General features: G+C 39.4%; 1 protein-coding gene across 1 annotated transcript in view; it reads right to left on the reverse strand.

The window, feature by feature from the left end:
* Positions 1–16625, reverse strand: part of edc4 (enhancer of mRNA decapping 4) — a 39766-nt gene that overhangs the window by 14053 nt on the left and 9088 nt on the right. Inside the window, exons 15-28 of the mRNA XM_042495835.2 lie at positions 16091–16269; positions 14800–14879; positions 14203–14335; positions 13805–14100; positions 13453–13683; positions 12259–12360; positions 11949–12092; positions 10244–10280; positions 9809–9956; positions 8228–8383; positions 5269–5384; positions 5007–5172; positions 2046–2232; positions 37–256 (exon numbers count right to left, since the gene is read on the reverse strand). Of these exons, the coding sequence (XP_042351769.1) occupies positions 37–256; positions 2046–2232; positions 5007–5172; positions 5269–5384; positions 8228–8383; positions 9809–9956; positions 10244–10280; positions 11949–12092; positions 12259–12360; positions 13453–13683; positions 13805–14100; positions 14203–14335; positions 14800–14879; positions 16091–16269 (2195 nt within the window). The remainder of the gene's footprint in view (positions 1–36; positions 257–2045; positions 2233–5006; positions 5173–5268; positions 5385–8227; positions 8384–9808; positions 9957–10243; positions 10281–11948; positions 12093–12258; positions 12361–13452; positions 13684–13804; positions 14101–14202; positions 14336–14799; positions 14880–16090; positions 16270–16625) is intronic.

Below are 16625 nucleotides of genomic sequence, written 5' to 3' on the forward strand. Positions count from 1 at the left end.
TGCGTGCGTTCGTGCGTGCGTGCGTGCGTGCGTTACCTGCTGGAAAGCCTGGTTGAGCTGGCCCTGCTGTAGGAGCTGCAGGATGTTGGCCTGCTGTGTCTGGTAGTCGAGGTGAGCTGTGGGGACGGGCGTGCCCGCCGCCGACCTCATCGCCTGCATGATGCTGGAGGTCACCACTGCCTGCTGCTCCTTCATTGCCAAGCTCACCTCCCCTTTGACAATTCGCTGCACGTGGCTAAGAATAGACTCCTGCAAACTGGGGAGGGCAAAGGACAGGAGAGGAAACGTGAGGAAGAGGCTTATCCTCTGTATCACATTTATTTTCAACCACTATCATGCACTGTAGCAGGCTTTCTACAACAAGACACTGTCATTCAGTCACTTTTTGTGAGTGTGATCTTGTCTGTGTGTTGGCACTAAGTTTGATTCAATTGATGTACTTAACATATTACTTTGAATCTGAGTAAAAACAAAAAATGTCTCTGCCCAGTCCAGTGCTGTCATTTCCTCTTCAAGATTTTAAAGTTTTAGTTGGCCAACTAGTTTCTCTCTGCTCCGCCCCCGACAAATCTATAAACTCTAGAGGCCATGAAATTAATTGCAGAGGGAACAAGAGACTCGATCGAATTTATGTTCTTACATTAGCCCCAGGATTAAGCCTTGCTTGTTTCTACTCTCCAGCCCATTATGCATCAGCTCAATAGGCAGTGAATGAGGCCAGGGCTGCTGGCACAGGCATCTGCTGATATGCATATCTGATATTCAAAATATCTGCTTGGAATGTCAATCAATGCTATCCCATCAACCGCTGCAGGTAATACCGCTTAGCAGCAGGATTCTTTGAAAATCTGATGGTTAAATCTCATCTTACTGAGTGGCAAATGTCAGTGTTTTTTTTTTCAGTATTAAAAACTGTTCTGATGAGAGCAGACATGCTGTGTCTAATTACAACATGATCATACATGTAAATGAAGTTAAATGGCAGAGGAAGGAAAACAGAAAGTGTAAATGGCTCAGAGGAGATTCACTTCTATTAAAATGTGACAAAACTGGGTTCCTGCAGCTTAAGGCAAGTGCTACTTAAAAGAACAGCTCACCCCAAAAATAAAAATTCAGTCATTATCTACTCACTTCACGCCAAAAGAAAGTCAGGTGAAGTTTTATAGTTAAAAAACAATGACACAGTAACACAGTAGTTTTAAGGGACTTGTTGCTTGCTGCTGTTTTTCAAGACAACTTGGCATATCGAAGCTTCAGCACATTTGGATTACTTTGAATGAGCAGTATGGAGACATTCTGCGGTTTAGTTACGTATTTTTTAAACATTTGAACTCTGGTCACTATTTGCTTCAATTGTTTGGGAGATGAGTGCAACGCCTTTCCCCCTGAACCTCCAGGAGTGTTTTAAAACTCAACCAGACTTTTCATTAGCATGAGGGTGATTGATAATGACTTAATTTTCCTTTTTGGGTGAACTATTGCTTTAAGGCCTTCTAATACTTTTTAAGACTGAAGACCCAGTTTCTAATTGCCAAAACTGAAGGTCAGATTTGTGCCAAAATGTTTTTTGTGACATAAAACAAAACGTTTTTGTCCAGTCTAAAAGTTAGATTTTCTATGTCAAATGTTGATAAAACGACCATTTTAAGGGTAAAACACATGGAAGACAATAAACATATATTATTATCATAAAGGTATCTGGTTTACCAACAGAAGAATGAAATGTCTGGCATTTCTGGGTAGTTTTCTTAAGGATTTTGTGTTTCTCACTATGCATGTGAGAGTCCACTGAGATTTTAATACGCAACTTGACAAAAAATGATTCATAAATCTTATGTCCCATGTCTGAGCATTGTTAAGACTTTTGAAATATTCATTTAATTCATTTTAATACCAATATAAGCGTTATTTTTAGATTAATAAATTCAATGCCTTTTAGGACTTTTTAAGGACCTTCAGGAACCCTGACAAAAACCAAGGTTTCAGTAAAAGCTTTCCAATTATGAGTGGCAGTGCAATCGATGATGGACAGCTAGGATACGTACTTTCCCACCATCATCTGGATCTGGTGCTGGACGTCTGCCCGGACGTTAGCTGTGATGTTATTGGCGAGCTGATCAGTGGAGCTCTGGAAGCTGTCCATCATCTGCTGGAGCTGGCTGATCATGGGGTCTCGTGTCTCTTGCTCCCTCTGCTTCCTGTTCTTCATGTGGGTCTCAAGCTGTTGGATGTCTGCAAAGATGAAAGTCAACAGAAAATCAGTTCTCCCCCAAACATCAGCAAACACATTATAAAGTTGCTCAGAGCAATGTGAAAGGGCAGCAGTAATGCCAAAACCAAAAAGTATTAACAACCGGCGCTGAAGCTCTGTAGTTGAATCGGGCACCTGATTTATTGCTGCGCTCTCAAGTGTCACTTCCATAACTGTGGTGACAGAGTTAAACTGAACACAATTACAGCGCCGGTGAAAGGATTGGATTGTTTATGGTTTCCCTCAAAGAGATGAAGGTAGTCTGTGTGAGTGTGGTAGTTAATCAGTGAACACACTCATCTGAAATTTGTTGTGGCGTACTGCATGATGTATCGATATACATAACACTTGTGACGTTATTGCACTTTAAGTGTTAAAGTGACTAATAGAGACACTTTTTATAAATCAGTCCTGCAGTATATCCCTCCGTCGGTCGTCAATATCAATTTACATCCACTCAAAGTGCTTTTTTTCACCATTTCGTGATAGTATAATGACTGTTTTTCTCAGTGGAGTCTGGTGTTTTTGATATAACGGCTTCGAATCCCTGTTGGTAAAGACTGTCTTTCAGCAAGTTAACGCGATGGAAATAATCGAAAAATAGCATATACCTGAACTGACATTGATTTCTTTTTTTAGTAAGCCTTTTTTAGATGTCTTTAATTAATTAGGGCAGAGTTTGCTCCGAACCACACTCTGAGAGCTCAGATCGCATTGTTGTCACAGACGGAGCAGCCGAACAGCAAGCGCAGTGAAAGTGAAACTTTACTGTTTACTGTGCTAGATCTAAAAGTTTAATTTCTCTGTCAGATCCTCGGCGTAATGTTGTAAAACACTAGTAACAATCTGAGCCTCTCGGTGGCAAAAAACACGCACTTTTAGAAGATTTAAATTGTCAGTGCACAATTGCTCGTAGTAATTAAATTTCAGCCTGTTAATACCTGACCAGTTTTAAAAATAGTTGTTGTCATTATAACATTTGACACAAAAACTTAATAAAATAGGGTCCAGTTAAAAAAATACCTAAGTTTCCCTTTAACATCATGCACCAACCACATAGAGAAAATGTGGACATAAAAGACAACGCTGAAGACGTGCACAGTGGCTAGATGGCAGTGCAGATGTTTATGCAGCACTCACAAAGTTACAGTCAATATTTACACACAAAGAGCTAAACCCTGAATTTGATCGCGGATTAAATTTAAATTGGAACAAGCTCACAGGAGCACACATGCTCAGAGGGGGATTGTGGCCTGCCTATTTACTGCAGGGTAACTGTGTGTGTCTCCCCTCTGTACACATTATGACAGCCTTGGTTCATTTTTAAAAACATCAAGCTGCCAGCTTACAGAGGTGGGCATGAGCACGATCTCAGAATAAAGAGACTGCTTATCAACACATCAGTGCCCTGGCTCTGTCTACAAAGGCATCGTTACAAAAGCTGTCCCTGAGCTTTTTGAACGAGATGGTTATTTAATTAGACTTCCAGATAAACAGACCCTGATTTCAGGGCTAGATACAGGGAACAGCCAATATAGAGGAAGTGCTGATACAAAGTGCCTCCAAAAGGACAAGTGCCATGAAGAACTACTGGAACAGCTTCAAGGGACAGGTCCGAAACTTTCGAGTGTCTGGATGTAGTGAAAGACTTCAATGCGTTGAAGTCTATTTAAAATTGGCCATTGTGCTGCAGTAGGTCATCTAGATCATATGTTGATATGTGTGCTATTTTTAACTTTTACACTGCCTGTTCAAGGCGGGAAAAATGCACCATTATGCTGCCTCGTCATTCTGTATGTAAAGTACGATCGCAAGAGGGGGGCAGAGCTGTCTCGCCTCTGAGCCGGGACAAGAGGTAGTGACAGCGCCAAAACTAGATTTGTGTAAAACTGAAAGCTGGAGATGTGACCATGGGTGGGGCAAGTGTGATATTTTGACAATGTGTTACGCGTGAGATGCACCGCGTGAGATTAAAAAGGCAGCTGTTAGCAGCAGATTTAAAGAAGAACAGCTGCTATAAATGTTCGCATATTGGAAAAGCGTGAGATTCGAGAGCTTTTTACCCTCTGAGCAGAGGACGAGATCAGCTGCCATATAACAGGACCAGTAAATGATTGTTATTGACATGTTGTAGTTTGGCTTTTAATCGAACTTTACATATTTATTTAATGACTATTTATTTATATATTTTAGTCAGTCATACTGTTATTAACATTTCTATCTATTTTTATCATTTGTGCTGTTATCCTTTTATTAACCCTTCATCTCCCATTTAAAGTATTCTATTTATTCATTTATTTTACCTATTATTAATATTATATTTATTTATTTTTATTTTTTATCTGTAGGTTTTTTCCTGCCCCTGTTATTCCCTCACTTATGGTAGCTTTTCCTCAGTTCCCAGTTATAAACGAGCAGTCTTATTTTAATGCTTGAATTCATTACAAAGTCTTGCTTTTGTTTTTTTTACCCATGTGCCTCTGTACTGAAGCGCTGCCAGAACTTATGTTTTACGTCACGCAAAAGGCCGATGCTGTTATGATACATGTCACGCCTCTTTTGATTTCACAAAGCAGCAATGCAGTGTATAATCCCACACTGGAGCGGCACTGTTTGATTCTGTGTAAAAATGCAAAGGAGGCATAAAGAAGGGACCTCATAGCCGCCCTATAGCATGATCTCTGTTTACAAAGGGCTTCTGATATGTATTCGGTGACGAAACCACTAATCTTGCTGTTTGGCGAGGTGGCCTTACATTCTTGTGTGCCTTGCTTGAAGCTGTCGTTGATTTGTTGGAACATGGATTGGCAGCATCGTTCAAACACAGGCAGCACGATGCTCTGGAAGGTGTCTTTATAGGCTGCCTGGATGGGCCCCTGCATCGCTTCAGCTGCTGCTCGGCCAATAGCATCAGTCGTGTTCTGTAAACAGGGAGCGAGCACAGTGAGAAGGGCGAGAGAGAGCAGGTGATGATGCAAAGATTTCGGATAGATGAGGGTACAGAGCCAGCCACTTACCTTTGATTTGACCACCTTGCTGACGTTGTCCTTCAGGGTGACCTCCACTGCAGTCAGTTTAGCAGCAATTGTGTTGCTCAGCTGGCCCGTCACGGGCTCCAAACTCTTAGAGATTGCTACAGAGGGAAAAGACAACAGATTAGCAAGAACTCCCTCACAATTAGACACTGTGGTCAAGGCTGGGGACAAAAAACAGGAACATTATTCTTGAATTGGAGAGGCAGAAGAGATAAGGCAAGAAGACATCTCTCTTAAGATGGCCTAATTTTAGTGTGGCAGTCCAACACACCTCAGCTGCCTTGAGTATATCTAATTCATCTGATGCCTGGGGTGATCTCAAGCATGAAAATAACATTGTAATTTATTGATGTACAGCCTGGTGTGCACTTTGTCCATTTCTTCCATGCTGCAAAATGCCTTTTTTGCAGAGAAGATAACAGAAAAAAATACACTGATGAGGTAAGATTCACTTAAACTATGAAGAGCCTTCATCAGGTAATGTTTACAGCTAATACAGACCAGGGATTTATTGATTCCATCTGTCAGTACAGAAACCAACCTTATTAAAGAGGACCTTAATGCTCATTTTCAGGTATGTACATTTAATTAAGGCTTTTACTAGTTTATGTTTACATGTTTTAATGGTAAAAAAAACATACTGTCTGTGCTAAAACACCTGTATTCACCCTCTGTCTGAGAGCTCCCCTCCCAAAAAAGCCCAGTCTGCTCTGATTGGTCTGTGTTTTCAGGTCTTCAGTATCTCTGTAACACAGTTGCAGCCGAGGGGTGAGTATAATGGAGAAGAGCTGCACTTTCTATCATGAAAAATAGACAATAAAAGCTTCTAAAAATAAGTGGACATGTTTCAGAAGGAATCTGATCTGAAATTGAGAAAAATTAAAAACATCAGCATGTGTCTAGGTTCGGTGGGGTGTGTTTTGTTTTGCTTTTTTGGTAGTTAGCTTGTTTCTCTTTTTTTTTGTCTTTTTTTTAATCCTGGAGAAGAGCAGTATCTGTACTAGATATGTAAATGCACTAATTATATTCATCCTGCATTTGTATATTTATCAATAATTTCTATGTTTGTGTATATGTGCAAACAATTTATGCAATGTGACCCCCTCTGATAAAGTGCTTCAAACCAAAAACAGCAGCAACCAAGTTTTTGTTTCCCTGATGTTAGCATGTAGCTTCTAAGGTTGTAATTTTTAAAAAATAATTTCTAGTTTTCATCACAATTTGAAATTATATTGATTCTTTGGACAATGATACGATATCTGCTGATATCACAACGTTTGCCACAGTACAATTTTGGGTTTGATTTAACTCAGGGGCCTGCGATTGTTTGAAGATGATATAATGTACCCTTTTATCACTTTTGCATTGCATGCATTAGCCTAGCAGCTAGCAGAGTTTTCCTCTACTCACAGCTTGACAAATTACATGCATCATTTATATTTTTCTTACTCATCGCTGGTTAAAGTCACCGCATCTCCCGACAGAACAGCACGGTTGAATTTCAGCCCGCATTTGACATTTTTTTATCCTGACATTGTTGAAACGGAGCAGCTAACATCGCTGCTCTAGTAAGTGAAGTAAGATGCCTGGTCAAGCAGGTAAGTCGTGTTTATTTTATATATTAACAATACTGTCTGTCTGGGTGTCTTTTCATCTGTATTTTCTCTAAAATCAAACATATTTCCACACTGCTGGTGTAGTGCAGAGTAAATAACGTTATCCTCGTCATTGTTTTCTTGGCTGCTGCCATTATCTGCCTGCTGCTGTTTGACTGTGACACAATATTTCAAATTAAAAGTTTAACCTAAAGATGATCATATGGATCTATTTTTTTACTTTGCATCAGTGATACTGGATCATAGTCATTGAATTGATAATTTGATTCAGATTAATGGATCGTTACAACCCTGGTAGCTTCATGTAGCAGTTAACGTGTTGTAAACACTTGCAGTGGCGTCCTTGGAGCACATGACCATATATAGAAATCCTGCACACTGTGACATCATACTGTAACAAGAGTAGAAAAATCTGTAATTGAATACTCAGAACTGTAGTTTTTGCTCACATGGATTACTTCTATACATGTATACCTCATAACTCTAACAATATTTGACACTTTGGCCACATTTAATATGAACATCCTTCATTGTAACACTATACAAAAAAACACAAAATAAGAAAAGCCTAATAGGTCCTCTTTGAGAGAGTAAACCATGACATGACCGTTCCACATCAAATACAGTTTCTGTGTTAATATTCTCATAAAATTCAATGTTTTAGTTTTCTGTTCATTCAGTCTCAGCGTGCCAAGATGAATGGTAATAATTTAAATGATAAGCTATTCTGTTCATGAAACTTGAAACATCTGCTTTGCAGCAAAATGCAGCTCAAACCACTTAAACTGTAATTTTTGGCTTTAAACTGAGTACAGAGAGTTTTCTGAGCTGCAGGATAAAATAAACCAAGAAATGTGCTTCGCTTCAACTGTGAGATATAAAACTTAAAAAAACAAGGAGAAATAATAAAGATACAATACGAGGCATCGTTAAGTGCCACTCAGAAATGGTGCACATTTGAAAGTGCCTTGGACACAGCTACAGTAGATAAAGAGAGAAGAATGTATACTTCAGTCTCCTAGAGTAAGCATACATTTCCAAGTGGATGTTGAAAAGACTCGAACAAGCCAAGAAAAGGACAAAGCAGTGTGCAACTTATGCAGGCTGTTAAGATATATATACTTAAAATAGTCTTGTCTGCAGCAGGCAAAAAATGAAAAGGTGCAATACATCACATGATAACAAATGTGGACGACTGCTCTTATACACAGTACGCTGGAGGGAAGCAGAGAAAAGCTCCCCTCTGTTACCTCTGACTCTGTGATTGCTGATTTTTGTTTTTCACTTAATGATGTCTGTCTATGTGTGTGTTTGTGTGTGCTTACTTTGTGGGACTGATTTCTTCATTTCCTCTCGTAGCACTTTGTCCATTCTGTTGGTTAGTGCCGAGCTGAGGGTGTGGCCGAGCTGCTGGCTGAGTTGTTCCTGAAGCTGCTGCTGATGGTTCTGACTCTCTGCCAGAACTCGCTCTAGTCTGCGCTCTGAGGTCGTGACAGGTCAAGGCTTACAAGAATATGATGCAGAGGGTTCATCATCAGATCCTGAATTCGTACAGTTTTAACAGCTTTGAAGGGGTTTGTCAAAAAAAGGTGTCGGCTCCAAATAACTTTCTGAATACACTAACCTACTGAACTCACTTTAAAAAAGTATTTCACAGCTGGGAAGATATTCTTGTTATAAAACTAGGCCAACTCTGCAGTAGAAAGTACTTGTGAAACTGGTGCTTTGTGAATGGAGAAAACAGAGAAAAAGAGGTTGCTGTATTTACTTTGGCATGAAAGATAAAAAACCTACAACTACCAGAATGCACTGCACCGCAGCAGACAAACGCTAAGGTGGTGGGTGATGTAATGCCAACTCGTTTATTTGACACAATAGCAATGGGCTGGCTTAGCATGGAATTGATAAAATGTTGCAAAAAAATAAAAATAACACAAACCTAAAAAACAAAAGAAAAATTATTAAAAATAAATAAATAAAACTAACAAGCACATGTCTTCAAAAAAGTGCCAAAAATTTAAATTTAATTAACTTTAAATATATAATTAATTACTTTCTAATTATTATTTTATAATATTTATCTCTCTCTCTCTTATTCTGCTTTTTTTTTTTTTTTTTTTTTTTTTAAAAACTAATTCTCAGTTAATTTTCTCGTCAGTGTTAATGTCTTGCAATATGCAGTACTTCTCTTGCCAAGGTGCCTTTTTAGCCATATTTTTAAAAGAAAGCAAACCAATTTGCTGAGGTTTCAAAGGTCAAACGGTTGTGAAAGGCATCAAAACGAAACACTAGACCTGATCAAGGATTAAACAGTACACTTAAACAGGTTTATGAAAACATTTGCAGTGAGAAATAGGCAATGGAGTAACAGAAACTTTGTTTATATTTGATTAACGCTGCTTATTTTTACTGTTTGATCTCTGTGTTTTTCAGCCTGTTTTCACTTTGCAAGAAACAGTACAGCAGCCACTTCTTGTTCAATAACTCAAAGGACACTAAGATTTGTTTATGAAAACATTTAAGACAAGAAATAGGGAGTGCAGTAACATTATCTTGATATCTTGATTATCTTAAGATACAAAGCTGGCTGAAAATCCCTGAAATATCCCTTTAAGTATTTGGAAATAATGTAGAGTTGCTCGAGGTGTTTCAGTAAACTCCAGGCTTCAGTTTGTGTGACCAAAAACAAAACCACATTTCTGCAGCTCAAGGCCTTTTTGCTGAATTCAAAAGTATCATTTATCATTGTGTTGTCAGAATAGTTTAAAACGGCCTTGAGTACAGATTGGCCTCTAGTTTTTCACAAAAAGTTTCATTGGTGGTGAAAATGCAAAATGAAAAAAACAAAACAAAACACAAAAACCTATCAAAACCAGTTCAGTGAACAAGAAAAGACTGAAGGATACGTTCTTGTTCCTGGTGGTTGGTGAGGACGTGCTCCACTCGGGCCATGATGGTGCTCTGCATGGCTTCAATCTGTCCTCGCAGTTCAGTTAACTCCCTCTGCTGGCTGCGCAGGAGCATCAACAACTCGTCCTGTACTTCTGCATTCATCTGCGGAGAGAATCATTGGAAAGGGGGGAAAGTGCATAAAGGGAAAGTGCTGCTGAAACATATACATCTGCTCAATAAATATTTTGTAGTTTAACACAGATGTAAGTAGACAATTATTTGCAGAGAGATCAGAAATGTCCTGTATAAGCTGGTGGATCAGTATCTGCTGGCTTGTTTTGATATTTTGCTGTCCCCTAGTGGTCAAAAATCGATTGAGTCATTTTGCAATACAAAATAACTTTTCTTGAATATATAAGAAGACAATCAATGTTTTGTGATCACCTTACCTGACCAGAGTCCATTTGCCGGGACTGAGAAGATTCACTGAGAGGAAAGAAGAAAGAATCAGCAAACACCTTTACTGATAATAACTCAAGTATCAAGCATTATTGTAAGAGCCATTTTATCACATATTTTATATTTTGTAAAAATGTTAACGTTGGTATATGACATATTTAAAGGTTTTGAGATAATTCAAGTTTTTACATCAGTTTCTGTATATTTTGAACAGTGTACAGACACTTAACGAAAGTTATGTTCTTATTTGCATTACGTAGCCATGCTAGTAGACAATGAGAAGTCTGTGTAGGTGTGGTCCGATAAAGTTTTTGACCGTGCTTTATCATGTAGGACCGTGTTTTATCGTTCCATGTGAGACAGGAATAGGACATCAAGTCGGTAGTGGACCATTAAGTGGTGATGCGTTTATGGAGCTGGACCACGAATCAAAATCGAAACACCTTGCAGGCCAAGTGCCCGAGGACCTATGGTATGTTGAAAAAGCCACCAATTATGTTTATATGTATATGTGTGTGTATGTAGGGTTTGACCCAAATATTTGGCTATTGAAATATTTGTTAATTGGTTAAATATTAAGTTTTCAATTTAGCGATTCGTATTTCTGGGGGGGTTTCTGCTCGTTTTGCAGAGGAAAAATGTAATTTCAATGTTTGTGAGAATTAATACATCTTAAATCTAAGATTTTTCAAAGTTACTATGCTCTGCTTGTGTTTCACACGGTTTTGTCAGGCTATTATGGGTACTTTTTAAGTCTCTTATAATTTGCCCATGACAATAAAAAATGTCATTATCACCCATTGTCAACAGAACACACTTTCTTCTTCCACAGCTCAACAGTGCACCAAAATATGTTTTTAAAAACATTTGACACAAAAGATAAGCAATGCAGTAACAGAATCTTGATTCATATTTGATCAGTGCTGCCTTGTTTGAAAGTTGGACTGCAGTTTACAAGCAGGGGTTGAAATGATTGACAGCTGCGTTAGAAAGACTCCTCAGCTCTGACTGGTAGTTTTGTGCATCAGCAGTAGATTCTCGCAAATGCAAATACAGTCAGCAAATATTACAAAATGTTATTTCCATAAAAGTTACCAACTGTAGCTTTAAGGAATGGATTGAGAGCACACTGTTTATTTCGCTTCGACTTTATGTGATGAGCAGTGAAAATAAACTGCATCTTAATAGTAATTTAAGTGTGACTGATCACGTCTGTCAGTCAACAACCTATTACAATCAAGCCTAAGTGACTGCCTGACAATCTACCGATGCAAACACAGAGAGCATCATCCATCATAAAAGTGAGCATAAAAACTATTGAAGATAGACTTCCTAACAATAAAAAAGTACCCACGTTTATGTTTTGTTGTTTTCTTTTACATTAAAGCATGGGTGTAATTACATATACTGAAAAGACTGATTCATATTTATAAAAAACAGGGATGTCTCATTTTAGAGGCCTTATGCAGATCTTAATTCCTACCTATATTGTCTCTACATTACACGTGTGATTTCTGCAACGTTCACAGTGGAAAGATTTTTCTTATTGTCATTCTTTCCTAAATTAGTTTGTAACTAAAACCATAAACACTTTTTCAACTACACGTCACACATGTGAATTACTGCTAAATCGCCTTCGAGTGATGAAATCCCCACTTCATACTCTGAGTACTCCTCTGTCAAACTTCAACATACCCGTCATCTTTCTTGGTCTTCCTCTTTACTTTTGGCGAGCCTCGTGGTGAGGTCTTCCCGTCCTTGACTGGTAGTCTGTGAGAAGAACGAGCGCCACAGTTTCCTGAGGATGATGCGAGGCTGGCCACCTCATCGTCAGGGTCACTGGGTCGGACACAGAAACATACAGAGACACAGTGAGTGTCTGCCACATACTCTGTCATCATCTTGGAAAAAAGGATCAAATCAAAATGTTATTGTGCCCTAAATTAAGTACTGAATTTGTGTTGTTTATTTGCATAAAGAAAGCGATGGTGTCATCATTTGTCACCTCTGCTCTGCGCCAGCATCCTGACTGTCGTTCTGCGTGAGGTGATATGAGCGTCGATGGTAAGGTGAGCTCAGGTGTCTGTCGTTCGACTCCTCTCTTGAGCTAAAACATAGCAGACACACATGACACAAACCTCTTTTTCTTAACGCCATGTCATCCTATTGCTTTTGGTTGCAAGCCTTATGTAGCTGCTTATTAATGTTAATGTGTGTTTATTTTCAGGTACTTCATGTACTTTTTTATGTTAAGAGTTGAACAACAAAACTGTTTCACCAGTAATATTCTCTGAGCCTGGTAAGACCATCCTGATGACGCGAGATCAACTTTCTGTTTCGCTTTGCATATCGCTGTCGCCCCAAACACATTCCAGAAATGAAAATCTCATTGCGGCCAATCTGGGCCAATCAGGGATCCACACTGCGACAACCTAAGCCAATCAGGGACTGCATTGTAGCAGGCTTGCGGGACAGTTATGGCGACCCCTGAAGCAATGAGTGCTAACTCTAATGTTAGTAGAGTAAACAGAGCAATAACTAATGTTACTGTGGAAATAGAGTCAACAACAACATTTAAACAAACAAGAGCATGCAACTGTGGAGTTTCTGAGAGAAAAGACATTTTCGTGAACTGGATTTGGTAAAGCTTGATTTATCAACTGGAGGACCAAATAGCTTTCACAGCTGGGAGTCACGGCCATGCAGATCTGTGCTCACAATGCCACAGAAATACAACAAGGACACTGCCAGTGTATCGTGAAAACCTCACGGGGATTGTTGACGATGAGGTACATGTCACATACAAATGGTAAATGTGAATAAATTGTATTTTTTAGACTCTTACTGTGAAAACATATTAGTGTAAGAGGCCAGTGCTAGCTTCAGGATTGGCTGAAGGAGTTTGTCTGTCAAAGTGAGTACTCCCTCCCACTGAAAGTGTTTGTAATGGCAGCGAGTTCAGACAGATACAGAGAGCATAACAGAATGTTGAGCTCACATCATCACGATGGTCTCACCAGGCTAATATTTTCCTAGTTTTCTTAAATAATGGCATAAAATGCTTTAGACCTCTACTTAAATACAAGTGATTTCCTAAAATGTAAAGTTCTGGTCAGATTTAGCAAATGACATTTTACAGATGAGTGAAATCCTTCATGTTGAAGTTTTTGAATATGTATTTGTGCGAGCAAATTCTTACCAGTCTCCAAGACCGTTGTCCCTGAGACTGTTCCTGGTTTCTCTGGTGATGTCGGGCGCAGCTGGCCAAGGCGTGAGGCTAACATTACCATCTGATGAACCTCCACCAACACCAGGATTCTCCTGTGATAAGGCGTTCTCAAGTAGAGATGGGGTGTGACTGAGTCTGGGCTCTGACTCTGCTGCCCCGCCCACTGGTCCATCACCACCTCCGAGTTCGAGTGGCAACAGGCTAAAACAGAAAATACAATATCTTGTCAATTTAAAGGGCCATACTAGTTTTTTTTATCACTTTTAACTCTTAAATCTGCATACATTTTCCTTGTGGTTACATTAACATTGCTTCAACGTACCTGTTGTTGTTGGCTGTGCGCGGTGACGTGAGTAGGTGCAGGGCGGATGCAGCAGAGGCCATGCTGTCTGTCTGAAGGGCAGAAAGAGGTAAAGCCTCCAAGCCGGACACTAGTCCACGCTGAAGCTGCAGGATCTGGGATGCAATCTCCGGCATGTCTTGGGACATGGCTGTGGAGGCTGAGGAGATGACGTCAGGAGAGCGCGCCCTAGTTGGAGAGGCCAGAGGTGGCAGCAGGGGAGAATCCAGAACCTGAGGACCGTCGAGGGCAAGAGGACCACTGGGGGACGCTAAAGCCTAAAGATGGATATAAGGAGTATAGTGACAAAAAAAAAAACGGACTATGTAATTCACAGTATTTAGAGACTGGCAGAGGTACGAGAAAGAGTCCGGTCTTACCTGTAGGTTCTCCAGTCCAGGCAGCAGCACAGCAGAGGCAGCTCTTGGGCTGCTGGTGGAGGTGGAGAGTGCCAGACTGCTGCTGCTGTTGTTCTCCACTCTGTTGGGACTCTGATTGACATCGTCTATAGCTCTGCACACAGAAACACAGACATACTGTACTCTAGGACGCCACTCACATGCGATCATGTAGGTATGTTAATCTACAGGTGATAAACAGAGTCTGTATGTAAAATTAAAAAGGAAGAAAGACGCTGGTATGTTGCAATGGCAGAAAATTTACATCCAAACATACAACTGGTAACATTAAAGAAATCATCTCAAAAGGGAACAATAATAGATTCTGTGTAACTCAAATAATTCAAGTTAATAAGCACCAAAGAAGTCTAACAATTAGAAGAGCTGACATTGTGCATCGTAAACATATTCTGTAATAATCAAAAAGAAAAAAAATCTTTTTGAGAGGACAACTGCCTGTGATTAGGAGAAATATTAAAATAGTGTTTTCAAATAAAAAAATAGAAAATACAGATGCTGGTCTCTCTTTAATCCATTAAATATGACCATATCCTTTCTAAACTGCATAGAGAAGTTCACCTGTTAGTTGAGTCAGAGTTGCTGCTGATAGCTGTCACAATGGTCAGACTGCTGGCGCTGCTGCCGGGGGATGCCGGTACCTGGAGGGGGACAAAAAAATGAGTTATAAGAAGTCAATATAACAAGTGTTTCTGAAAATAAGAAAACATATTCTTCTTTTATATCCAGCATTATTTTCCTCGTCTTACTGTCTGTTGTCTGTCAGGTAATTACTTCACCCATAAGATAAATATTTGTTCATCGATTACTCACTCAGTGTTACACTGAAGCCCTGAAGTAAACGGTTTTCTCACACTTTCTAACTGTAAAGTATCGAAAAACAAGAAACTGAAAATGGGCCCCATTTAATAACAGCAAAAATATATTAAAACATCTATTTACAGCAAAATCTCAAACAACCCGAGCCGTAAAATCAGTCATTTATCGTCTCATGCACCTGCTTGCCCAAACACACTACTCATATGTGTTTTAAAACATAATGTTTAGGCAAAAATGCATGCATTTGCAAAGTACTGATTGTACCACTGGATTAATGAGACTTGGATTATACTGCACTAGTTGTGTTATAGTTTGTAAACAGTATTTTGATATACTTCTGGTGTTTTTAAAACATGAAGCCTGTGTACTTTAGTTTATCAATAATTTTCTCAGTTTTTGGATTCTTCTTTCACCATGGAGTCATGCGAGAAATCTCCAGGATTGAAACCAAACATGGAGTGAGTAACTGAAATTTAATTTGTCTGTCAAGTATTTCTTAGATATTTCTTGGGAAATACCAAAACTTCCCAAACTAAACAAAACTAAAGCAACCAGCAGATAACTGAGATGAGCCATTTCAACAATACACTTTCATAACAGTCTTCCAAAAAAGGTTATCACAGGGAATATATGTCTGTCAATATTCCAAATCTCATGCTTCAGTTATCTCCCAGCCTCTATGTTCACAGAATTTGTGAAAGTGAAGATTTACTTTATCTTTGACTCTTTGAGTTGGACTTTATGTTAAACTCAAGCAGCCGCAGTTGACAGGTGAGATGGTATTCAGTTTGTATAAACAGGGCTCTGAGCTGCTGTGCACTGCATCACTCAACCAATACGTGGGAGAAGGTGCTATTCAAGGGTTGTGATGTTGCTAGGCGACAAATACAAAAATGTTTGAAGCACGGTGCTCTGTTGTTGGAGCTTAAGTGTTTTGACTATTTTGTAAACTGCATGCTGGAGTCAAACATAAACCAGACAGCCCATTGAAAGACGGAGAGCAGCCGTCTACAAGGCTCCTGAATGTTCTTACTGAAGTGCTCGGCGTCATGAAGGCATCAGGAGTCATCAGCTTGGTCCCACTGCTGGCGCCTGAGTTCGACAGGAAGTCAGCGGGGGCAGGAAGTGATGGGATCTTCCTCAGGTCAGTCTGAGAGCCACTTGCTGATTCCTTGTCAGAGCTCTGGTCGGTGAGATTGTCTGAAAACCCAGCTGGACACACGAAAAGTAACTTTTTTTTTTCGCAGCATCTTTTCACTCCTCATAATCCAAGACCTCTATAATAATAATCATGCACTGACACATTTTATGAAATCCAAGGTCAAAAATCAAAGTAAACGATGGAGGAGAGGAGACAGTGAAGGTAAAAGCCAAGATCAGGAGGAGAGCTAGAGCTGAAGAGAAAAACTTTATCATAAAAGGCAAAGAATGCTCTAATAGTAAGCAATTGCACTATTATATACTTATATCTTAAGTAAATGACTGAGATACACTTCTGACACATTAATTATGTGAGCCCTTTAGTTACATTACATGGCTGTTGATTAAACATAAATAATGTAACATTT

The sequence above is a fragment of the Plectropomus leopardus genome, chromosome 7 (assembly GCF_026936395.1).
Source record: "Plectropomus leopardus strain MGB_pleo_1.0 chromosome 7, ASM2693639v1, whole genome shotgun sequence".
In the NCBI taxonomy this organism is placed as follows: Eukaryota; Metazoa; Chordata; class Actinopteri; order Perciformes; family Serranidae; genus Plectropomus; species Plectropomus leopardus.